This window comes from Nanorana parkeri, unplaced genomic scaffold, assembly GCF_000935625.1.
Source record: "Nanorana parkeri isolate BGI_ZX_2015 unplaced genomic scaffold, ASM93562v1 scaffold749, whole genome shotgun sequence".
Lineage (NCBI taxonomy): Eukaryota > Metazoa > Chordata > Amphibia > Anura > Dicroglossidae > Nanorana > Nanorana parkeri.
Window position 1 is genome coordinate 815,028 of NW_017307017.1, and position 25,213 is coordinate 840,240.

The 25,213-nt window shown below is 43.3% G+C and overlaps 1 protein-coding gene across 1 annotated transcript; it reads right to left on the reverse strand.

Moving 5' to 3' along the window:
• Window positions 1-5,908: 5,908 nt before the first annotated feature.
• On the reverse strand, window positions 5,909-24,391 carry LOC108793462 (zinc finger protein 585A-like). The gene is made up of 6 exons (XM_018564413.1): window positions 23,770-24,391; window positions 20,923-21,564; window positions 17,173-17,835; window positions 11,569-12,057; window positions 10,152-10,442; window positions 5,909-6,416 (listed from the first exon to the last, which is right to left on the reverse strand). Exons 1-6 carry the CDS (start codon window positions 24,389-24,391, stop codon window positions 5,929-5,931), a joined length of 3,195 nt encoding a protein of 1,064 aa, XP_018419915.1. The 3' UTR covers window positions 5,909-5,928.
• Window positions 24,392-25,213: the final 822 nt, after the last annotated feature.

A 25,213-nucleotide genomic window follows, 5' to 3' on the forward strand; every position in this document is an offset into this window, starting at 1 on the left:
CCATTGTAGGTCCCGCGGGGAGGTGGTTACGTATCCTATGCAGGGGAAAGGACCCTTATACGCCTCATTCATTGATTCTGCTGAATGCTAATGACCTGCATGTCTTACATTTTATGTGGTGGAAGTTTTATTGAGATCTGCATAGCCCAAGGACTGCAAGATAGATGCTCTATTTTATGTTTGTTTTCTGTTTTCTGTACCTATGTGTCTTATCAGGATGTTTCTATGATTCTATGAAACTATTTCAATAAAAACTATTTTTGTAAAAAATCAGGCCAATGCATTATTTTTATATGCAATGCTTTGGAGCACAGTAAAAGTTCCTACTTCCTGCTAGTAGACACACAAGTCCATTGGTATAAACCAAAATATGATGGTGGCAGCGCTATTTACTACCACTTATACATATCAGGAAACGGGGCAAGTTTTGTAGTACAAGGTGGGGAACTGAGGTGCTGTAGGTTTACCACATTTATGGCAAATTATGGCCATCATTTTAGATGTGCTAAGCAGTATAGCTTCAGTTAAGCTGCAACAGAGGAACTGTGCATAGATATGACATCTAGTATGATGCTTCAGTCAAGTCTGTGGATTTAAACCCATCAACATCCAGCAAGTTTTTGCATGAAGGTTGTGAAACCTGTATTGAGAGAAATACAGGGTTTGCCATTGCTGACCTTCTTTTAAAGGAGAACTATGGGGTCAGGTCTTTTCACCATAGTTCTCCTTAGGGTAACGGGAGGACACAAACTAGCATCCTCCCGTCACCCTAAGCTCAGTAGACCGTGAGCTACAGCTACAGCTCGCGGTCTACTGAGACGCCGCAGCTAAAGCGGATCCCGACAATTATGTCTGGATCCGCCCAGCTGCGTGAGTAACAACTGTCTCTGCCTATCTAGAGGCAGAGCCAGCTTTACCCTCCCCCATCCGTTCTGCCAGTCAGCGCTGGAGGATTGAGAAGTGAGCTAACGCCGGTATGTGTTCGCTCACTTCCCGATCTACTGAGCCGACCTGTGACAGTCTCATTGTCACAGGTCGGCAAGAACTATGAGGTGAGTGAAAAGCACTGGCCTCAATACTATCTGGGTCACTGAACCGAAAACAGCATGCAGTTACTAGAGTCAGAGGAAAGTGGGAATTTCTGATGTGCATACTTCTAGGTCATTAAAGGAGATAGTAGTACTGAAGCGTTTGAACCTACAGTATATATCAGCCAGAATACAGGCTAGCTCAGAAATGGCAGCTGGCACATTTTCCCTGTACAGGTTTCCTTTAATGGCTACCAACCTTTAACAGATCAGTGGCATTCAATGCACACAGATCATGGCAGTACAAGTGAAGAAACCCTGACACTCTGTTAGTCACTGATAAAGCAATCATTTTTTTTTTTTAAATTTACAACCCCTGTGTGTCTGTATGCTTAAAGCCACACTCTGGGAAAAAATGATAATTTAAACACCGCACTGGATGTGTAAATTATCATTAAAAAGCTGCATATTAAGTGTGAGGAGTCAGTGCAAAGTATACAAATCTTTTATTTTTGGGCACTAAAGATTCTGGGCACTAAAGAGGGGGGAGAGATCAGACTCGAGCAGTAGTGTTCCGGTCGCATCACCCGTCCCTCCTCACTACTGCCGTTCACACAATGCCTTTTTTCAAAAGAGTACAAGGCATTCTGTCATTGGAGGAGGAGAGATAATGTCACATCCCCACCCCCTCCTTTGCTTCTCCAATCACAAAATGCCTTGCAGGGGTGTGGAAATTAAAAAAATAACTACTTGTCCAAGGGCTAAAGCGGGGGCCAAATCTACTTGTCCTTCAAGACAATCTACTTGTCCCAATACAAAAAAAATAGTTTTAATCAAAACTAATGCAGGATGTCATTACCTCCTGCCCGGCTTCCTGATTACCAGGGAAGCCTGCTCCATGCCAGCTGTATTACCAGGGAAACTGGCTTGATGCTGATTGTCCAGGAAGCCGGCTTTCCAGCCAATCAGCAAGGAGCCAATCAGAAAACCAGGGGGCGGGTCATTACTTGCTGCACGGCTTCCTGATTGCACGGGAAGCTGGCTCCATGTTCCCCTACGGCACTGCCAGTCAGAGGACATTTTCATCTGACCTTAAGTTCCAATATCGGGGAAGGTATCGGAGCATTTGGGTGAGTACGAGTACTCGCCCAAATACTCGGTATCGGCACTGATACTAGTATCGGTGCACCCCTAATCAAAACATATTTTACTGCTAAATAGAGCTTCTCACTGGTCAGCGCTGTCATCTGACCACGTTGACCAATGAGTGCTTGCAATTTGGGAGCGAAATTCAAAATGCATAGGGGAGGACAGCAGTACGGGGGACAGATAGTACACCCATACTGGCGGAGGGGAGGGATTGTTCGCCGAAAGGTAAGTATAGCAAGGGGGGTGGCGGTTTGGGAGAGACGGGGCCAGATTTCATCGGGTAATTTTTATTTTTCCATATTACCTGGGAAAATGAACTAACCCTTTAATGCACATTATGTGTGTGTAAGAGAATTCTGGCTACCATCATGGAATGGCGGCTGCAATCTCAAAGCACATGCAGAATGTCGTACACATGCGTTTATTTGCATGCAGATGGCGGGGGCAACAGGGTTTCATTTTTATATCTTTATATATTTAATTTTTAACATTTTTTAAATTGTCTTTAATTTTTTATTTACTTTTTCCACTTGTTCTTCCTATCACATAGGTCTAGGGGATTAAAATCCCTTATGTGATAGTTTGAAGGTGACAGGTTCTCTTTATGGAACCTGCCCTCCAACACAGAACAGCTGTTCTGTGTAGTTCCTGACAGCCGAGACAGGTGATTACAGCGCCACGGTCTCAGAGAACACACAGAGAGCCCGTAGAGCAGACGTGCTTTGTCTGCTCTACAGGCTCTATGGCTGAGCCGTTGTGCTGTAGTTTTCGGGGAACCCCAAAAACTACGGGGGAGCGGGGGACCCCAAAAACTACGGTGGGGGGTGCGGGCAGGAACGACCGCCGCTGCTCAAATTGATACAGGTGGTCTTATCAGATCACTTGTAGTAAACGAGCGGCGGCGGCTCCACAATGTACATTCAGCTCTGCTTGTCCGGAGCCGGGCTAAATGTACATAAAAACTACTCGCCCGGCGCCCGAAACTGCATGTCCCGGGCGTCGGGCGATAGGAATTCCACACTCATGCCTTGTATTCGTTGAAAAAAACAAAAAGGCGTTTTGTGAATGGGCAAGTAACAAGGAGAGACAGGTGATGCATCAGTTCAAGTTGCATCCCTTACTCCGCTCAGTACTGTTGTGTGTGGGAGATGGCATGGTTCAAGATACGTTTTTTATACTTTGCAACCACCCTCCATCCACAGTACACAGCTTTTTAATGATAATTTACACACCCTGTGCAGAGTATAATGTGCATTATCATTTTTTAGAGTGTAGCTTTAAAAACCTGCATGTAAAATGTTAGTGTGTGTGCATGAGAGTTTAATGCACAGCAGGGAGATCATTGTTTGACACAGCAGGGTACTGTAGATGGTTGTAATGTCTCTGTTAATGTGGAGGATCTTATTGTACTGGCTAAGTCTACCTAAACAGCCTCCTGTTGTCATTTCATTTCACAAGATCCTCTCGTACAGACGTTATGGCCTCATCCACACCAGAAAAGGCTGGCAGGCATGCACAGCCGTATCGGGCCGCTCCCGAAAAGGACAGGTGCTGCGTGTGATTAGTATGCAGCCCCTGTCCTTCTCTATGGGAGTACGCGGCCATAGGTCCCCTTACGCTCACCTCATGTGCCGGTCCCGGCTCGGGCGCAGACAGGATCCATCCTCTCAGCGTAGGAGTACGCTCCCCTGCACGGACGTGCATACGGCCGCCTACGCCCATAGAGAAGTACAGGGGCTGCGTACTAATCACACGCAGCACCTGTCCTTCCCAGGAGCTGCCCGATACGGCCGTGCATGCAGCACGGAGCTGTACCTGCCGGCCTTTTCTCGTGTGAATGAAACCTACATTGATCAGCCATCACATTATCTCATTACAATGGCACCTGGAAGTGGGTGGGATATATTAGGCAGCAAGTGAACGTTTTATAACTGAAGTTGATATGTTGGAAGCAGAAAAAATTAGCAAGTGTAAGGATTTGAGCGACTTTGACAAGGGCCAAGGTGCTGACTAATTTGACCCCTTCATGGAAATGGTATTCCCTGATGGCAGTGTCCTCTTTCAGCAGTATAACACGTCCTGCCACACTGCAAGAATGGTTTGTGGAATGTAACAATGAACTCGAGGTGTTGACTCGGCCTCAATTCTCCAGATCTCAATCTTAGCAAGCATCTGTGGTATGTGCAGGAAAAACTGTCCTATCCATGGAGGCCCCACCTCGCAATTTACAGGCTAACCCCTTCATGACCAAGGCCTTTTTTTCATTTTTTTGCACCCATGTTATATTCCACATTTTTAGGCCTGAAAATTACTTCAAAAACATTATTATTTTTCTGAAAGCCAAGACCCTGGAGAATAAAACGGGGGCAGTTGCAAATTTTTATGTTGCACGATATTAGCTCAACTTATTATTAAACCCAAAAATTTTGTGAAAATGCACTTAAATGCCCCAAAACACAATAAAATACAATTTTTTTAAATAATACAACAAGTAACTAGATACCCAATATGCCCAGGTTACAAATCGTGTAGATCTGTGAAACAGCGACAAAATTCAGTACCCAAAAAAATTCAACGCTTTAAATGCCCATACAGGTCATCACTATAATGTGCACCTAGAATTATTGCTCTCACTCCACATGTCCCAGCATGTGTAGCACAATCATAGTTTTTGTATGTAGGTGCACCCGACGCGTGTTTACGTGAAGTTACGCCTGCTCACAGAGGCGGGGGACTTTAAAAAATGTTTTTTATTATTTTTATATTTATTTAATTTCATATTTTGTAAAACTGACATTTTTTTTAACTTTAAGTGCTATCACATGGGAGGGGGGCTTACAAGTCCCCCATGTGATAGCATATTGGCAGTGACAGGTACTCTTTAAGGTGATACATGTGGTCCAAGAGACCTTTCCACTTTAACTAAGCTATTGAAGTGCAGATCACAATTCAAAAGCTTATTGCTGGGCCCAGCAATGACAGCTATGGGAACGGAATTGATGCAATACGTGTCGCTCCCAGTCCCATAGAACGGGGAGGAGATTGGTAAACGGACGTTTGCCACTCTCCTCCCTAGCTACCCGAGATGCCGGTCCTGGGCCCGCAGGACTGGCAGCGGAGCCCAGGAAACACGGCGGGGGTGTTGGGGGGAGGCCGTTTACAAACCTGTAGAAGCGATCTGGCGACAGCCGAGTCTGTAAACAGAGTCAGCTGGGAGTCTGTTTAAATGGGCCCGCTGCTAGTGACGGTGGTATGTATGTCACTGGTCGCAAAGGGGTTAAAGGATCTGCTACGGACAGCTTGGTGCCCGATACCACAGTATACCTTCAGAGGTCTAGTGGAGCCCATGCCTCCAGGGGTCAGGGCTGTTTTGGTGGCAAAAGGGGGACTTGCTCAATATTAGGCAGGTGGTCATAATGTTATGACTGATCAGTGTATATCCAATACCAAATTTTGATCATCTTATTACTGCAGAATTACACTTATTACAGCAAAACAGTGTATTTCATTACAATTCAGTTACATGATACAGGCTAATTTATCTGTATGTTCTTACTTCTCACACATGATACATATTAACAATTGGTGTTCATATATGTTTCCTGACATATTAAAAGTAAATATAACATTCATATGCATGAGAAACCTGATAGAAGCATGTGAAATGTTTACATTCTTTCCTGTGATTTGTGCTTCTTGACATAAGTAATAAAGTTCAATAGAATGGATCGGTAATTAGGACGATGTTTGGTCAGTCCACTTTGTGACTAGTCTGATGCTGCAAAAATCTGGAATGGTTCCTGAAGGCTTTTCCGCACTCGGGGCAAGTTAACAGCTCTGAAGAGTGAGTCCTCATGTGCCTGACCAAAGAAGACTTAAGGCTGAACCTCTTCCCGCACTGTGTACACATGAAGTGTTTCTCCCCTGTGTGCACTCTCTGATGTACAATAAGGGAAGACTTCCGAGTGAAGCTTTTCCCACACTCGGCACACAGAAAGCGCTTTCCTCCACCCTGAGCTCTGTGGTCTTCATCTGATCCATGATCCCATAAGCTTACATGTAAGATACTACTAGCTGCCTGTTTTATTGTGGACTTGGCTAAAGGGCTTGCACTCTTCTCCATCTCCTCAGAATTGTCTTTGTTTAAAGCTTTTGAAACATCAAAATCAACTCCCCAGTTAAGCGAGTAGTGGTATGTAGTCATTTCTCCGTTAGTGTGGTTCTCAAGGTGCTCACCAGCTGCAAGAAAATCACAAAAGGAAATTCACAGTAAATAAAAGAATACGCTTTCAGTGCTGCCTTAATACGTCACAATCTCGGCAGCCATCTTGTGGGTTTGACTAACATTCTAGAGAAGAGAGATACTAGATAGCAACACTACTGCATCATAGACCTCTGTATGGCAGTTATGCGGTTTTAAAACAATACAACTTGCCCAAAATGAACACAAAAGCTCTCACACCTGTATACCCCTTATAGACCAGAGCAATTTTACATTTCTGATAAGGGCCGGTTTATCTGGCAATTACCTTGTTGACATGACAAACAGGGCTCAGCTGTAGATCCTCAAATCATCTCTGAATTGGTGCTGACACTGTCTTTCCTTCTGGAGGGTGGCTACTTTTGTTCCCCATGGTCCGTGTGTGTGTTGGAATGTAGAACAGCAGAAAGGCATCATGGCACACTCACAAACCAGCATGTAAAACAACTTGTCTCACCACTAAGGACAATGACAGAGGTTTGGATACACGTCTTCTGCAAAGGATGTGTAAGCCGCACTAACTCTAAACTATGAGAGTCTCCATCTTGGAGCACATGGGGGCAGAAGATATCAAATTGGGTGCAGGCCTGTCAGGAGGACGCCCCACCTCCTTAAAGGTACAGAAACACACAAGGGATCCCGCACATCCCATTGGCAGCTGAGAAACCCCATGCGTCGCTGCACCAAATCGGTAAAGCAAAACAAACGACAAACGCACTCAACAATTTGTTACCAGTTATACAGTAAGGTGCACACGAAATGGGCTTTGAACAGTATAACTGGTAACAAATTGTTGAGTGCGTTTGTCGTTTGTTTTGCTTTACCAATTTGGTGCAGCGACGCATGGGGTTTCTCAGCTGATTGTTTTGTGTTGGAATGTAGCCACCGCTCCAAGCTCACTCCTGTGATGGACTACAATCTCATGTTTAATTTACTAATTTGTATTGAGATTGTAGTCCATCAGAGATGATTTGAGCATCTACAGTAGAGTGATACACAAATAAGGTCCATTACTGTTAATAGTTAAAGGAGAACTATGGGGTCAGTGTTTTTCCCCATAGTTCTCCTTAGGGTAACGGGAGGACACAAACTAGCGTTCTCCCGTCACCCTAAGCTCAGTATACCGCGAGCTACAGCTCGCGGTATACTGAGAAGCCGCAGCCGGAGCGGATCCTGACATCAATGTCAAGATCCGCCCAGCTGCGTGAGTGACAGCTGGCTCTGCCTATCTAGAGGCCAGAGCCAGCTGTACCCGCAGAGAGCCGTGACAGGATCGAGAGGCGAGGGAACCCGGTATGTGTTCGCTCACTTCCCGATCTACTGAGCCGACCTGTGACAGTCTCATTGTCACAGGTCGGCTAGAACTATGAGGTGAGTGCTTTTCACCTCATAGTTCTCCTTTAAGGGACTTGAATGCATTTTTAAGATATAACTCATGAGTTACTGAGGAGTTAAATAGCACTTTAAAAAAATGGTAGTTTAGTGGCACTTTAAACTAAAGACAAGTAACATGTAAAAAAAAGAAAAAAATGTTCAAATTTGACTGGCGTTAGTTTAAAAACAAATAGCACTACTATAAAGACAAATTATACATTTTATTCTATACTTTATCATATTTATAATGACACTAAAATTATATTTCTGGTACAAAGAACATAAAATTAATTTACAAATTAAATATAAAAACTTTAAAAAAAAAAGTTGCACTTTCTAAAACACAGAAAAATGTTGAAGAAAATGAATTACAATAAAAAAAGTTGAGATAATAATTGTTTATAAAATATAGAAATAAAAAGAAAAATAACAGCTAAGGGGAAAGGGAGGAGAGGATTTAATTAGGGCTGATAAGGGGTTAAATAAGTATTAATGAAGGGTTAAATAGGAACAAAATTTGATTTAAAAAAAAAAAAGGGGGTTCACAAACAGGGGGAGAGAGACAAGGCGTGCTGCATACACCCCGTGTTTTTTTGGGTGTGTGTATCTATAGCTATCTGGTGTAAAGGGTCTAGTGGTTAGCACATATACCTTGCAGCAATGGGGTCCTTGGTTAGAATCCCATCTGCATGGTGTTTGCAGATTCTCCTCCTGTGTGTCTCACTAATCTGACAGCAACCCTGTCAGCTAAAAAAGAACGGGCACAGTGAAAAGCCATAGAGCCCTGATTAACTCAGAGTGCCAGCCCTCCCTCTCGCAGTCCAGCTGGGCACAGGATTTCAGGAAACAAATACCAGAACCCATGCATATGCTTCAGTAATGCAAGCATCTGCACATAAATGGATCTTCACACATGCTATTCTTTGAAAATTCTCAAAGGTTAATTCCACATTTCCAGGCAAATTTGGGAAAATGGAAATTCCCCCACCACTCTGCCCCATCTTTTCTATCCGTACACTGTATTTAGCAGCACAGCTACGAGCGAAATCTGAAATACGCATAGTACACCGGCCACCCCAGGCAGGAAGGAACATTTGGTTAAAGGTAAGAGCAAGAATGGGTGGAGGGTGGGCAGAGGATAGAAGGAGGCAGACTGGTGGGGGCAATTCCATTTTCCAAAATGTGCCTGGGAATGTGGAATTACCCTTTAAATCCTTAGTAAATCAGCTTCAATGCATAATTCCTTTTTGAAATTGTACAAATCTGGTTTAAATGCTGTTATACATCTACCCGGCATTCTGCCTTAGCATGTCAAAGCCTACCCAATAAAACACATAAACCTATTCAGTTCCTTTCCTGCATAAAATTCTAAATATTAACAAGATACAAAGCCATCCACAACTCTGCCCCGACTACATCTCCAATCTCATCTCAAAGTACCACCCAAACCATCCTCTCTGCTCCTCTCAAGACCTCCTACTCTCTCACTCCCTCATCACCTCCTCGCCTCCAGGACTTCTTCAGAGCCTCCCCCATCCTCTGGAACTCCCCACCACAACCTATCCAGCGATCTCCTAATCTGTCTGCCTTTAAGCGATCCATTAAAACTCATCTGTTCAGGGAATCCTATCCCACCTCGACATAATAACTCTGCATCTACTCCTTCAAATCAGCTCATCCTCATCCTTCTGTATCATGTTCCCCTGCTTCTAGATTGAAAACTCTCACGAGTAGGGTCCTTCTAATCCTTTTGTATGATATTGTACTGTCTCCCCATATCTTGTAAAGCACCGTGCTAACTGTTGGCACTATATAAATCCTGTATAATAATAATGTATCATAATGTAGACATTGAAGCCTATCTCTGGGCAAACACAAAAGTACCATTACAGTGGGGCTACCTGCACACTGCAAGGGTTAAGTGCTTATTTTAGTCTAGGGGACCAGAGTAAAGCAAATTTACTCATATGGTATCCGCTCCCCTTGGCGGTTGGCGCTTTCTACTTTTTTCCCTCCGCTCTGGCTGATAGAATGTTCTTCAGCGTCCTCATGTTTAAGGTAGGTCTTTGGATGTGATGATGTCAGAGGGCCTTAAACCATTGGAGCCCAAGGGAGAAGAGGCTGCAGGGGCCGGTCCAGCAGCACGGAGGTTCAGCTGGGTTCAGGTAAGTAAATCTATTTACCCCATTCCACTGGACAAAAATGAGCACTTGACACTTGCAGTGTCAGGCCAGCCACGCTGAAAGGGTACTTTCTTGTTTTTTGTTCATACGTAAAAACATGGTTCATACATGAGACATGGCACAGATCATACAGTCTTTAAGACAATTTCCACTTACCAGTGCATGTGTTTTCTACAATCTCTTCCTTTATGTTTAGAGAATTGCCTTGTGTTTGCTCCCTTGTGGCATGGGGAAAAGCCACACAGTGACTAACAGGTGCTCCAGGCAGTATAGATGGGTTGCCCAGTGACGTCTGAGCTCTGTCTGGTAAACCAGACTCTGGCTCATTCCATAATGGCATTGACACCTCGGTTGTATTTTCATCCGATGAACGCTCCATATCTAATAGCCAGTGTTGTTCATCAGGCTCAATCTTTAAGACAGCATTGTGATTGAGGGGCAGCTCACCTGATAAAATGAAATAAGAGACTAGATTTTAGTTGAAATATGATGAGGGGAGTTTATTCAAACTGGAGCAGACAGAATCTAGAGCAATTGCCCATGGCAACCAATCAGCTTCTATCTTTCATTCTCAAAGCCTAACTGAGCAAACTGAAGATAGAAGCTGATTGGTTGCCATGGACAACTGGTCTAGAATCTGCCTGCTCCAGTTTTGATAAAATGATAACTGTAAGTTAAAGGTCAAACATCATGCCATGCCCAGACATTTCAGACATATTCCTTGCTGAAAAAAACAGCTACGACAAGGTAAGAGAAATGTAAATGAGCGCAGACACTCAATGCATTACTAAAATGTATGATCTCTGTAACGGACCATACAAAGAAAGACTTAGTTTGATTAGTGCTAAAACATGTTTACCATGAGATCAGAGACGTATCTACAACAAATTGCGCTCCTGGTGTCCTGCCCAGCTCCTGGCAACCATTGATGTCACTGTATAAGGGCCATACAAAACCCCCCTATCTGGCTCTTAGTAACCTTGGATGCCATGGCCGGCATCCCACCCACATACATCTCCCTGCCCGCTGTGGTTGCTAAGAGACGGGAGATGGGTATGGCCCTTACACATCTCCCCATCCGGCTCTTAGCAACCTGGGACGCTCTGGTCTGTGTCCTGCCCAGCTCCTGGAAACCAATGATGCCCCTGGTTGCCAGAAGCTGGGTGGGACATCACAGGTTGCTAAGAGCCAGGCAGGGAGATGTGTATAGGACAGGGGCGGGGAGAGAAAAAAAAAGTCAGCTGTCTCCGTGGGTCAGCAATCTTTCGCGCCCCCTAGAACATGTGCCAAACCCTGGAAACATCACTGTCCTCCAATTCTATACACTGTGTATAGAACATTATGACTCACAGGACCTTGCTGCAGCAGAGGAGGAGAGAGGCTGCAGGGACCAGTCTAAGAGCAAGCCGGCTTAAAAGGGTCAGGTGAGTACTTAACAAGCACTTAACCCTTGCAGTGCAGGGGTAGCCCTACTGCAAGTGTAAATAATCATTTCCCCTGGAGTTCTTCTTTAACGGCTGCCAATAATAAATATGTTATAAAGCAAACAATGAAATGATAGAAATCTACTCACTATTATGGCTTTCCATATGCACTGACAGATCTTGATAATGACTGAAATAAAGGCCACATTGAGAGCAGATATTAAGGGGCTGCTCAGTGTGGGTCCTCATGTGTCTGACCAGAGAAGACTTGAATGCAAACCTCCTTCCACACTCTGTACACATGTAGAGTTTCTCTCCTGTGTGAACTCTCTGATGTACAATCAGGGAGGATTTCCGAGTGAAGTATTTCCCACATTCAATGCAGTGATAAGACTTTTCCCTGCTGGAAGAAGATCTTTCATTAGGATTCAGTTTAATGGCTTTTGTACAATCGCCTCTCTCCACTCCACCCGGCAATGCCTTGTTGGAGTGAATATCCCTTGTATTACAACTGGTAAGATGTGTACGATTGCTTTCTTCTGGAAAGGTTTTAAAGTCATCTTTGGTGTTACAACCTTGAAAATCAATATTTTCCCGATTCTCTTCATGCATCTTACTGGTGGGAGACACGCCACTTGCTGAAAAATACAATTATATTAATAGTCCATAGAGGGAACACTATACTGCCACCTTATTAGTACAGACATATAGATGACACAACAGAACCAAGAACATGGTATAAGAACATTGTACTAGTCCCAGTTCTGGGAAGATAGATGTTGTGGAAAGAGACACATTTTACTTGTCTTAGGCATGACTTCCGAAAAGGAAAAGATTCTGTGCAGTGAAAGTGCAGCTTTTTGTGTATCTTTTCAATCAACCAGCAGCCGTTGGACAACACACAGAAAGAAGTCAATTGTGCTTTGATTTTTTTTATCAGATGCCACTCTATACTATTTCTTAAAAGAGAACTAAAGCCAAAACCTTTTTTGTTTTGGTTTTGGGGCGCTGGAGAATATTTCATATAATACAATCCATTGTGCGTAAATTATTGTATGTGAAAAACAGACACAATGTACTATATAAAACAATATATATATATATATAAATACTGTATATGAAAAATCTCCCAAGCAGGTGTCCAACAACAATGTGAATGAAGTCCACTTAAGTGAAAGACAAAATATTATTTATCCAAGAAAAACTGTCCCACAAAGAAGTGAATATTGTTCACTAGTGCTTCACACTGCAATCAGCAAATGTGCCCCCAGTGACGATCTACACACCACTAACAACACTCAGTGCTGATACCGCACTCACCGAAGGACATTGGACCATGCATGAAATGGCCAAATATCACTCCTTGAACTTTCCTTCTACTGCCGCAAATACACTGAGTGGCCAGATTATTATGACCACCTGACTATTGTAGGCAAATTAGCTATAATTTTGCGCTGAAGTTGCTAGAGGGCCAGACCATTATAAATAGGGAAGCAGGTGGTTTACCACATCAGTAGAAGTGATTTGTTTCTGAAGATACGGGGGAAACAACGCGATTTAACAGCCTTTGAACGTGGGATGATTGTTGGCGCTCGGAGCCATGGAGCGAGTATCAGCAAAACAGCAGAATTCGTTAAATGTTCAAGAGGGGCTCATTGTTAAAGTGTTTAAAGACTGGACTGTCAGCCGAAAATCTGGGTCTGAACGTGCGAATTGTGGCCGTCAGCGACTAGTCAATGTTAGGGCAGAACGGAGAGTGGCAAGACTGGTACAAGACAACAGAAGGGCAACAGTGCAGTGTCAGATTCCTCGCATCACCTTTCAACATCTCGTGGAGTCACGAGGCGGCCCAACGAGGTCATCCCGTGGCCCAACGAAGTACTGATGGGGTGGTCATAATAATCTGGCCACTCAGTGTATATCAGCTTCACCTCCCGCAATTCCTTCCTCTACACTCGATCTCAGTATATCTCACCAGTTCCACATCTTTTCTGGGGCCGCCGTCAGATGTTTCTAGACATTTCCTCATACCCCAGAGAAAAGAGACCACTCCATAGTGTGAAACCGTTAACTCAATTTATTAAGAACATTACACAATCTTGTGATTTGTAACAGTGCTGTTTTTGGATTTTAATGTAAGTTTTTCAGAATTCTCTTATTAAATTAACGGTTTTACAATATGGAGTGTTCTCTGATATGGTGATCATAATAGATAAACGTAAAAATACTAAAAAGTCTAAAACAGGTCACAGATTTTGGATTAGGTGCCGCTAAAAGGATAAAACCATAAAAAATGGAATACAATGTTTAAAATATAATATTAATAATAAACGGAAAACAATGAGGTGAGCATATGTACTGCATGTGTGTATGTACATGTGTATATAGTAGATAATATACAGGGCTTGAAAAATGTTAGCGTGTCTCACCAGTCAGTCAGCATGACCGGACTATAGCCCATGGGTAAATAGACACCAAACATGTCAAGCCTTAAAATTGCGTGCGTCCACAAAACAACGCCCAAAGGCCCATAAGCGACGTTTAAAACTTTTACTGCTCATCAGTTTAGTGTCATCAGTGATTAATGGCCCTAAAATTATTGCTCATGTGCGGCACAATAGGCGCAATCGTCGTTTTCGCACGTAGGCGCACCTGACGCATATCTGCGTGTGTATGTGGGGGCCAGGGACTTTAAAAAAAATTTTGTTTTTTTTTCATTTTGTTTATGCTTTATTTTTGTTTTATGATTCTTTAATTTTTGTATTACTTTTACTTTATTGATATTACATAGGGGGCTAAGAAGCCCCCTATGTGATAGCCAATTGACATGACAGGTCCTCTTTATGGAGACATCAGGGGTCTCCAAGACCCCTAATGTCACCTAGGGACCCCCAGAGAAGATGATGAAGCAGAGATCTGCTTCATCAGCTTCTGTAGCTGGAGAGTGACACTGAATGCAGGAAGTACACACACACACACACACACACATACACACACACACACATACACACAGAGCGTATGTAGATTGATTATTACAGAATCATATGCTCACCCCATTTTTTTTCCTTTCATTATTATTATTATACTTTCAAAATCGTATTCCAGTTTTGATGGTTTTAGCCTCTAGGGTGACCTAATCCTAAATCTGTGACCAATTTTATACTTTTTAGTATTTTTACGTTTATCTATTATGATCACCATTTTTTTTATACATCACATATACAGTATATCTTATCTTTTAATGTCTAGCCCAGTCATACACCTTCCTGAAGAAGTAGCCGTATAGTACCATGAAACACATTGATGGTGCACCTGAAAATAAAGTGATTTACCAGAAAATATCCAGAAATCTTTCTTGGACTCCAGGTGCCCCTGCTCACCTCTCTGAGGAAATCCTCATTTGTGGGAAAACTCCTTCAAATTCTTCATAGGACATTGGGGACTGGAGCGCTGCAGCCTCCATATCACCCGAAGCTACTCCCTAAAGAACATCGAGGACGACTTCTAACCTGCGCTGGGACAGACATATTGCCTACAAGCCTTTTCAATATGGTTGCCTGAGACCCCTCTCAAGGGAGATCAAGCAACCCAACCAATATATTTTACCCAATGTATTAACAGAATTCAGTCTGTAATTTGATAAAACTACACTTAGATGGATCTCTCCCGGATTTCTGCTCTCTCCATGTTTTTCCTTTCTTCTAATACACTGCTGTGGAAGAATCAACTCTCCTAATTAAAGATTGGAAGGCTGGAAGGATGCAGAATTATTGGTATGCTAGCACAATGGTGGAGCTGGGGATAAAGTGCTCCACAATGGTTGCAACGACAGGGGCTATTGGGGAATTGTTTTAAAGCACATTACTGTTGTTAAAATATGCTGTGGCATTGTGAGGCAATACCACGGTGTTAGGTGGCCTCAAAGTCACCCAGGGTTCTCAGCCAGAGGGGCTGAGTGGCTCCAGGAAGACAGTACGTGTACCAGGAGAGAACTGCCTTTTCAGTTCTTTCCAGGTTTTCTGGATCATAGTTGGGATCCTGGAGCCAGGAGATATCTTAGAGCTCTGGGTGGGATGAAATCTCCATTCCTGGGTCCATGCTTTGGTAGTGACCAGCACCTGATTGTGCACCTGTGTACATCCACATGCACATATGACTTTGTATAATACACATTGAGATCCTACTATCCTCCCATGCACTGATCATTTTTCTTTCTTTATCTGTTTTCATTTCCTATGTTCTGTCTTTGAACTGAAATGTTTTAACATGTCTTGGTTTAATTGAACATGTTCTACTTCTTGTACTGCCATTGTACTGATATTTTCTCTTGCGCTCTTCGCATGTGTTGGAATGTACAACATTTTCATATACTAGAAATGCCGAGCATATATCTTCAGATATTGAATCTGAGATTGCATGGGTCATCAAAGAAGCCAGCTGTGTTTTAGAAGTGCTGGGACCCACTGTATTCATTCCTGCAGGAGGCGTGGCAAGGGAGATGATAAAGGTGAGATTCCTTAATCTGGACAGGACATCAAGCGTTGCACCCTGTGGTGTTGATAGGGGTGTGTGCGCATTGGGAAGTGGCTGTCCCTTGTCTAAGGATCAAAGGACAAGGTGTTGACCTAGGCCAAGGAATGATCTGCAGTACGATGGTGCCCCCTGCTGGAGGACTACAGTGCGTGTGGACAAATATGAAGGGCGATGCTGATTGGCCGAAAGACCTATAAGGGACATGCGGAATTCTGGGTAAAGGGGTGTCAATGTATGTGTTTGAATGGGTCCGGTTTACTATAAAAGTCCGTGCTCAGCCATATTGCTCTCTATCTCTCTCTGAGCCCAGCCAAGACATAGAAACCAGAGGATGGACTTGCTGCGTTAAGTATTCTCTCGATTGTCTTACTGTACTTTTGTATCTATCTTTATCTTTTATTACGTTTAGTTATATTTGTGTATAAATAAATAAGACCATTGCTTCTTTTAACCATTGTATTGTTATCATCCTTGGAAGCAGAGAATAGCAAGTTAGCTTATTTAAGGAAGCCAAGGCAAATGTAGATATTACAGCATGTCTGAACATATCTGTCATGTCTGTCAGGTTTCTTGTTTACTTATGCTTCTGGAAACTTAATAAAAATATATTTTTTTTAAATATGCACATATGCATAACTTTAAGCTGGACACACAATAAGATTTGAGTCATCAGAACAATAAAATGAGTCAACACCTACCCAAGGTTAAACAATCTATTAGCATTATATCACGTACGCCCTCACACTATGCAACTGTGTATGGATCTGCTGGATCAACTCTGAAAGAGCACCGGACTATAAGCGGCCATCCTTGGTCACAATGTATACACGTGATCTCCAGTGAGCATGAAGACACACCTGTGAGTGTTATCTGGCTAGTCACTGGTGTGCTGGAACACTGGGGGAATGGAGGATAAATTGCTTCACAATGCTTGCAACAACACAGGGCAGTGGGGACTTGTTTTAAAACCCATTTACTATGGTGAAATGTATGCACAAAGCATGGCCACTTTAAGCTGGACACACAATAAGATTTGATCCAGCAAATCAACAAAATAAGTCAACACCTACCCAAGGTTAAACAACCTATTCAACCTCTGAATACACAAGTGTATGTTGCTCTGGTGCCCGCAATCTGAAATCTGAAAGGACACCTGACTATAAACAGCCATCATTAGTCACAGTGTATACACATGATCCCCAATGAGCATGAAGACATACCTGTATGTTCTATCTGGTGTCTCTTTAATAGATCCTGCTGCCAGAACTGTTGTCCGCACTGCAAGCATACATGCGATTCCCTTGTACTGCTATTAATGACATTGTGGTTTGTTTTGTCTTCTGCTTTGAGATACAATTCCTGCATCTTGTGTGTCCTCAGGTGTACTACAAGCTGTGATGTGCGACAGAAGCTCTTTTCACACTGAGAACACTTATAGGATTTCACTCTTCTGTGAATTTTCTGATGCTGGAAAAGGCTGGAATAGCGAGTGAAGCACTTTCCACAATCTGGACATATATTTGCAGTCTTTGGGACGTGGATCCTCAGATGTCTAACCAGAGAAGACTTGAGGCTGAACCTCTTCTCGCACTGTGTACACATGAAGCGTTTCTCCCCTGTGTGGACTCTCTGATGTACAATAAGGGAAGACTTCCGAGTGAAGCTTTTCCCACACTCTGCACACAAAAACAGTTTTTTACCACTCCTGACCTTCCTGTCTGCTTTATCGCCATTGGAAGTGGAATGGTTTTCTACCAAATTTAGCTGCGAATTACTGCATGTGTCTTGATGCTGGGATACCCTACCTTCTCCACCTTTCTGGTCAGTTTCACACACACTGAAGCATGTTCTTGAGTCAACGGTTGTACCAATAAAGGATTCACCTGCAGAATAAAGAAACATAAAAGAGCATCTTTTTAATCTACTAGATTGTAAGCTCTTACGAGCAGGGCCCTCCTACCTACTGCTTGTACTGAAATTGTATCGTTTCCCTCAGTTTTGTAAAGCTCTGCATAAATCCTGTAGGATAATTATTATTATGCTTTTCAATTTGCCACCCCTGCTGTAAGGAATACAGAACATGAAAGAAAAAAAAAAGGCTTTGATAACTGACAGAGTATTTTTGCAGCAACTTAGAAAGAATGTCTGTTCTCAACATTGGCAGAAGATATGACAACTTCTGTAAGGTACTGAAGCTGGACACTCAAGCTGGCTATACACTACTAGTTTTTTTTAGTTCACCTTTCGAGCTGAATAGAAAAAAAAAACAGATTCCTTTATCCACACTAAACAGTGTGGATAAAGGAATTAATATTAACTGGCCCAAACTAATGAGATAGCGAACCCACTTCTGCATGTGGCTGCAGTAACAAGAGTCTCTGCCCATAAGCCTAGAGATAGAAAACTGAATACAAGTTACTCTTAATTGTGCTCCACTAGATAAGAAAAAGAGTACAGGGGTTGTTTTCACAATATGGGCCATTGCCGTATCTTCCAATGTAAGGCACCTTGTTTTTGTCCATTTGTCCTGGTGAGCAGATCTTAAAGGAGAAGTATTGGGAGAGTAAACTGTACTCTTCCCAATACATTGAGCCAGCGTGTCACACTGCAGATATCACACACCGGCTCTAAAGCTCAAGAACTGAGCGATCACAAACTGCCAATCGCTCAACTCATGGCTTCTCCCTGCAGAGAGCGTTGTCTGTCAGTCACTAATCCCCACAGGGATTCTCCCAGCGCTGACAAACAGGGGAGGGACGCGGGCACAGTTGGTTCTGGCTCCAGAGAGGCAGAGCCAGCTGTCAATCAGATAGAGAGGTGGTTAACTACAATATGGTTGGGATCTTTCCCAGGTACAGTGCGGCTCTGCACTGTCAGCATATAGGGGACAATAGCCCACTATATGCTGAGTTTTGGGTCGCAGGAGGACATTAGTAAATGTCCTCCTGTGGTCTAAAAGAGGACTAAAGCTAAAAAGGGTTTGGCTATAGTTCTGTTTTAAGATTACATAAAGCTGTGAGAAATAATTGTCCTTTTTTGCCTGGCCTGGGGACAATTTAGTGTATTCTTGTAAAATACAGCGGCCTACAGAGTCCTGAATACTGACTTCACAGGGCATGTTATATATGCGCTGACTGAGCAATCCTCCTTTGTGAGTGTTTTTATAGTTTGTTTTTTAATAAAGTTATTGAGTTACGCTATGAATCTTTTTAATGTAATTCCCCCCTCAGTGGATTTTGGAGCACAGTGGAGAGGAGGAGTGATATATAAGTCATATGGCATATTACAGATATTACCATCCTAGGGGACTGGATATCGTAACCTAAGCAAGTGACTACCATATCAGTAGGTGCTTTATGACCATTTCATAGTGAATGGTCCATCTCATCTGGTGAGTGTGTTTTTGGGAGCGGTACTACACACGGACAGTGAGAGAGAGGTGTGACTCACGGTCAAATTTTAATGCATCCTCTTGGAAGTCTAACACAGCCTTGCATACCGTGTTTCCCCGAACATAAGACACTGTCTTATATTTTTTTTGGCTCAAAAAAACACACTAGGTCTTATTTTCGGGGTAGGTCTTATATGTTAGCAATTCCCAAAAATAGTACTAGGTCTTATTTTCGGGGTAGGTCTTATATGTTAGCAATTCCCAAAAATAGTACTAGGTCTTATTTTCGGGGTAGGTCTTATATGTTAGCAATTCCCAAAAATAGTACTAGGTCTTATTTTCGGGGTAGGTCTTATATGTTAGCAATTCCCAAAAATAGTACTAGGTCTTATTTTCGGGGTAGGTCTTATATGTTAGCAATTCCCAAAAATAGTACTAGGTCTTATTTTCGGGGTAGGTCTTATATGTTAGCAATTCCCAAAAATAGTACTAGGTCTTATTTTCGGGGTAGGTCTTATATGTTAGCAATTCCCAAAAATAGTACTAGGGCTTATTTTCAGGGTAGGTTTTATTTTCGGGGAAACAGGGTAATTCACTGAGAGTTTATATGGACATGTGAATATGGACTAGAGCTTGTTTTATAATTATATTTCTGGTTTGTGTCAGTATGTCATTTACAAGCAGGTCGTAATGCACATATTTTTGTAGTGGGCAATCACCATATGCACTTTATTTAAGCGCTGGCCACTTTGTACTATTGATTTGTGTGTTTTACACTCTTTTTAGGTTAGTGTTTTAGGCATTAGTGAAAAATTTACGGGCGCTGTTCTGTCGGCACTGAGAACTTATCGAGTTCTGCGACCGCCTGACTTCCGGTTTCGTTACAACTAAGAGGTTTGCCCAAGAAAGTTGTTCTGTACGAGCGCCAGCCAAGGCATTGGCCTATACACATAGACCACAGCAATGAAGTATTAAAATGAACTAGGATCACACTAATCCAGCACGTTATTAATCTCACGTGCCCCACTCAATATGGCCGCCGCTTGAGTGGGGCAACTCAGAATAATAACGTGCTGGATTAGTGTGATCGTAGTTCATTTGATTACTTCATTGCTGTGCTGTATGTGTATAGGCCAATGCCTTGGCTGGCGCTCGTGCAGAACAAGTTTCTTGGGCAAACCTCTTAGTTGTAACCAAACCGGAAGTCAGGCGGTCGCAGAACTCGATAAGTTCGAACTTTCGATCAAACAGCGCAGGTTTTTTCGCAAGTGTATTCTTGTAAAAAAATGTGGTCAAGTGCAGCTTAACCAACATAGGGCTTCTTTTATAAAACCCAGCTGATGCCGTTGACACAGCAGTACGCCCCTAGATGGTGCTGAGGAGTATAGGGACTTCTTGTCATCTAGGGGTGGTACTGCCATGCTTTATGGCGAGCGGATGTTTTAAACATGAAGCCCATGGTGTGAAAGGCCCTTACTGATCTGGTCTGCACATACTATTCATTTTAAAACAAGCTAAAATCAGCTATGTGCTCAATAATGTAGTCAGCAACATTAGGATTGGGGCACCTATTGCTCACCTTGGTGTTTTTGGAACATACTTTGCTCCTGAAAACTCTCCCCACATGATGGGCCCATGTGGGACTCTTCTGCATGGTTGGCCGGTTTATCTCGATCATCCACTCCAGAGTCCACTCCAGAATCTGTCTCCGGGAACGTCCATAGGGCTGTGTGTATTCTCTGGTGCGATGCCAGCTGTGATACTCCAGAAAAGCTCTTCTCACGATGAAGACACTGAAATGTTTTTCTCCTCCTGTGAACTTTCTGGTGCTGAAGTAAGCCTGAGTAGCGGCTAAAGCACTTTCCACAATCGGGACAAATGTTTAGGATTTTTGGAGAGTGAGTCCTCATGTGTCTGACCATAGAAGACTTGAGGCTGAATCTCTTCCCACATTGTGTACACATGAAGCGTTTCTCCCCTGTGTGGACTCTCTGATGTACAATAAGAGAAGACTTTCGAGTGAAGCTTTTGCCGCACTCCGCACACAGAAAAAGTCTCCCTGTACTGGTGACTTTCCTTCCAGCAGGACTAGATTCATCTTCTGACTGTAGAGATCTATCGGTCCTGACAAACTGAGCAGATAGATTTGTACCTGACTTATGGCCAATAGTGCTGCCATTTGTGGGTCCATAAACGCTGACAGCAGGAATCAAAGCCTGGACTGAAAAAATCAAAATCAAAATCAAATGAGCCACAATGGATGCACCATTAGGAATCACGCTTAAGATTTTGTACCAGTCTGAAAATAATGCATGCAGTCCAGCCTTATTGCTAATCGTGTAAACACCAGTTCCCCATACCTCTATATATTCTGGTTGTCAGGGACCCAGGGGGGCCGTTCCTTGTCAGGTTCGCAGGCGCGGGCATGGGTAGCTCCTCCTCCTCCCCTGGCAGGGCATCCGACGCTGGTGTGGCCAGTGCGCGGTACGCAAGCCGCGCGCATGCGCGGACGTGCGAGCGTAGTGCGCCTGCGCCATTCCAAGCCATAGGTGCTACTCAGGCTGGGGGAGGACTTCAGCCTTCACCACTTGCCCTCAGCCTTGTGATTGGACTCTGACTGGGGAAGCTTCCTGGTTGCCCTGGCAGCCAGGGGGCGGTACTGGGTTCCCTGTGTATTTAAAGCTGGTCAGAGCCTTGACTCATTGCTGAGTTATTCTACCTCATGGTGAACACCCAGCTCCCTCCTGTGAACCTGTTGTTTGATCTGACTTCCCGGCTACCGACCCTTTTGCTTGACCCTTCGACTACGATTCCTGCTGCCCGCCACGACCCTGAACTGGACCTGACTACCTGATTGGATTATACTTTTGTACTGCGCTTTTTGAACATTGTTCGCCCCTGCCAAGGGGTTCCACACCTGGCCCATTATTCCAGCCCTGACACTGGTATGTACTGCCATCTTAGTTGTACAGTATGTCACCAGTGGCAAGAGGCCAAGGGGTCTTATAAATCTTCCACCCAGCACTAAACTGGGCAAAGCCATTTACACACCTTTCCTGCCACTAGATGGAGCTGAGGAGCACAGGAAATTCCTATATTCACTCATCCTCTGTATCTATGGTGGGGGCCATAGTGGCCAACCAGGCTGGACTTCAAACATGTCTGCATATGTTCATCCCATGGGGTTTGATGGGATCAGTCATTTACAAAAGAAAGATAACATTGTCAAAGGGTATTTATGGGCAAAAACTAAAAATAAATATGTATTTCTATATTGAATTTACATACGTTCTATCCCACTCCTAATAACCATATCGATCTAGACCTTTGTAAACTAACGAATTGAAGATGCCTATAGGATGTAATTCCTCAATGCACTGACACAATTTCACTCAACCCTGCGAATATATACTTCCATGTGTCACCACTCCAACTTCACCTGCCATCTGAACAATGTAATATCATTGTTTGATAGACGCAATGCATGATGGGATGTGTAGTCTTGAAAAATTGAGATTTCATCACATAAAGCAGCAGGGAAAGAGAGACAAAGCACACCGGGAATCCAGGAAGTTGATGAAAGTGATGGGCAGATGAAGGGCAGCACTCACTACATAAAAGGGATTTTTTTTCAAGTAAGCTTTGATTGCAATATCAAAAGCAACTTTAGTATAAACTGTATTTCTACAATGCTGATGCTATAACTGGATAGTATATGTTGGGACTTTAAAACGCCTTTAACAGGTATTTTCTGTACTTGCTGAAAATGAAAGCTAATGCAGCCAGCACATTTAAGGGCTGGTAATCTACAATATAAAAAAAACACTTTTGTTCTTGAGTTTAGTTATCCTTTAAACGTTTTGGGGATTTTTACTTGAACAGGATGTGGTAAATACAATCTCATTTATTTTTGTCATGAAGTGACTTTTCAGATGATATACCGTATTTTTCGCACCATAAGATGCACTTTTTTCCCCCCAAAAAAGAGGTGAAAAATGTGCCTGCGTCTTATGGAGCGAATACCTATCGCCCGATGCCCGGGACATGCAGTTTCGGGCGCCGGGCGAGTAGTTTCTTTTTGTACATTCAGCCCAGCTCCTGACAAGCAGAGCTGAATGTACAGTGGGAGCCGCTGCTTGTTTAATACAAGGGATCTAATTAGATCCCTTGTATTAAATCAAGCGGCGGCGATCGTGTCCACCCCCCGCCGTGATTTTCCGAGTTCCCCGCTCCTCTGGGTGCTCACCATAGAGCCCCTTGAGCAGACGAAGAACGTCTGCTCTGTGTGATTACTGAGACCGTGGCGCTGTAATCACAGCGTGAACCTGTCTCAGCTGTCACTACCTGCAGCTTCTGTCACAGAATACCTGCGTCCTATCGTCCGGAGCGTCTTATAGACCGCAAAATACGGTATATGTTTCCTCACCTTTGTGTTTCCTCTGGTGTCTGATGAAGGAGTTGTTCTGTCTAAAGCTTCTACCGCACTCCAGGCGATCATTTGCTTCCTCTGCTTTGTGAAGGATGGTGACATGGTCCAGGACATTAGAACTTTTTCCACCCTGTCCCTTTCTTTCATGTATCCTCTGATGGACCACAAGTTCTGATGTTTTAACAAAACTCTTCCCGCAGTCACGGCATCTAAAATGTCTCACTCCATTATGGACTTTCTGATGCTGGAAAAGGCTGGAATAGCGAGTGAAGCACTTGCCACAATCTGGACATATATTTGCAGTCTTTGTGACGTGGATCCTCAGGTGTCTGACCAGAGAAGACTTGAGGCTGAACCTCTTCCCGCACTGTGTACACATGAAGCGTTTCTCCCCTGTGTGGACTCTCTGATGTACAATAAGAGAAGACTTACGAGTGAAGCTTTTCCCGCACTGAATACACTTACAGCTCTTCTGTCCATTGGGATTTTCTTTCTCTGTTGTATAATCCCCATTTTGCACCTTTTCATCAATTTCTGCCTGTCTGTCACAGTTCTGCGTGCTACTAGTATTGGGGGGTGTTTCACCTTCTGTTCCCCTAACCATGCTGTGGTCTTCCATGTTGTAATCATTTGCAAACATATATGGAGTGTTTTCTTCTGAAAAATGATATTACAACAATAATCTATTACTTGGCAGTACAAAATATACCACATAATATATACATAGTATGTAAAGTTGAATAAAGACCAAGGTCCATCCAGTTCTACCTATATGACAGTAGGGGGTTTAGTTTCCCCAGAATAACCAAAGTGACCATATTGTGTGTACTGTTCATGTATAACTGTCATAGATATTACAATGGAGGATCTTCTAGGACAAGGAATGGAGTGAATGGTCCTGTGTAGTGATGAACTGGGGCTTGGTGTGAACCCAGTTCGTCCAAACCAACTCAAAACACCACCCACCAGGCCCAATCAGTTGTGGAGAGGCACCAGACCTACTGTATATGTCAGAAAGGAGTGGAAATGCCCCAGGCGCAACTGTCGCCACTGATTGGGTCGGGGCAGTCACAGTTTTGAGCAGGCTTGAGTGAACTTAGGCAAGTAAAGTGGAACTGGGTTGGCACCACACCCTGGCTCATCTCTAGTATAGTTCCATTTAAATCAAATCTAAAATAAAATAATGGAGGCCTGCTTTAAAGAGATACAAGAAAGCATTGGAAACCAGCTCAACCTATAGCCTGATATTGTGCATGAACTGGGAATCACTGGTGCTCAGGAAAGGCTCTGTCCACCTCAGTAAGAAACGAACATAACACAGGTTCTGGCACACAGCTTTATGTTCTGATCCTTTATTAAATATCAAATGAACAGTTCACATCAGATATTTAAAGAATAACTCTGGGCAAATTAAATCATATCCCTTGCAGTGGGGCTACTC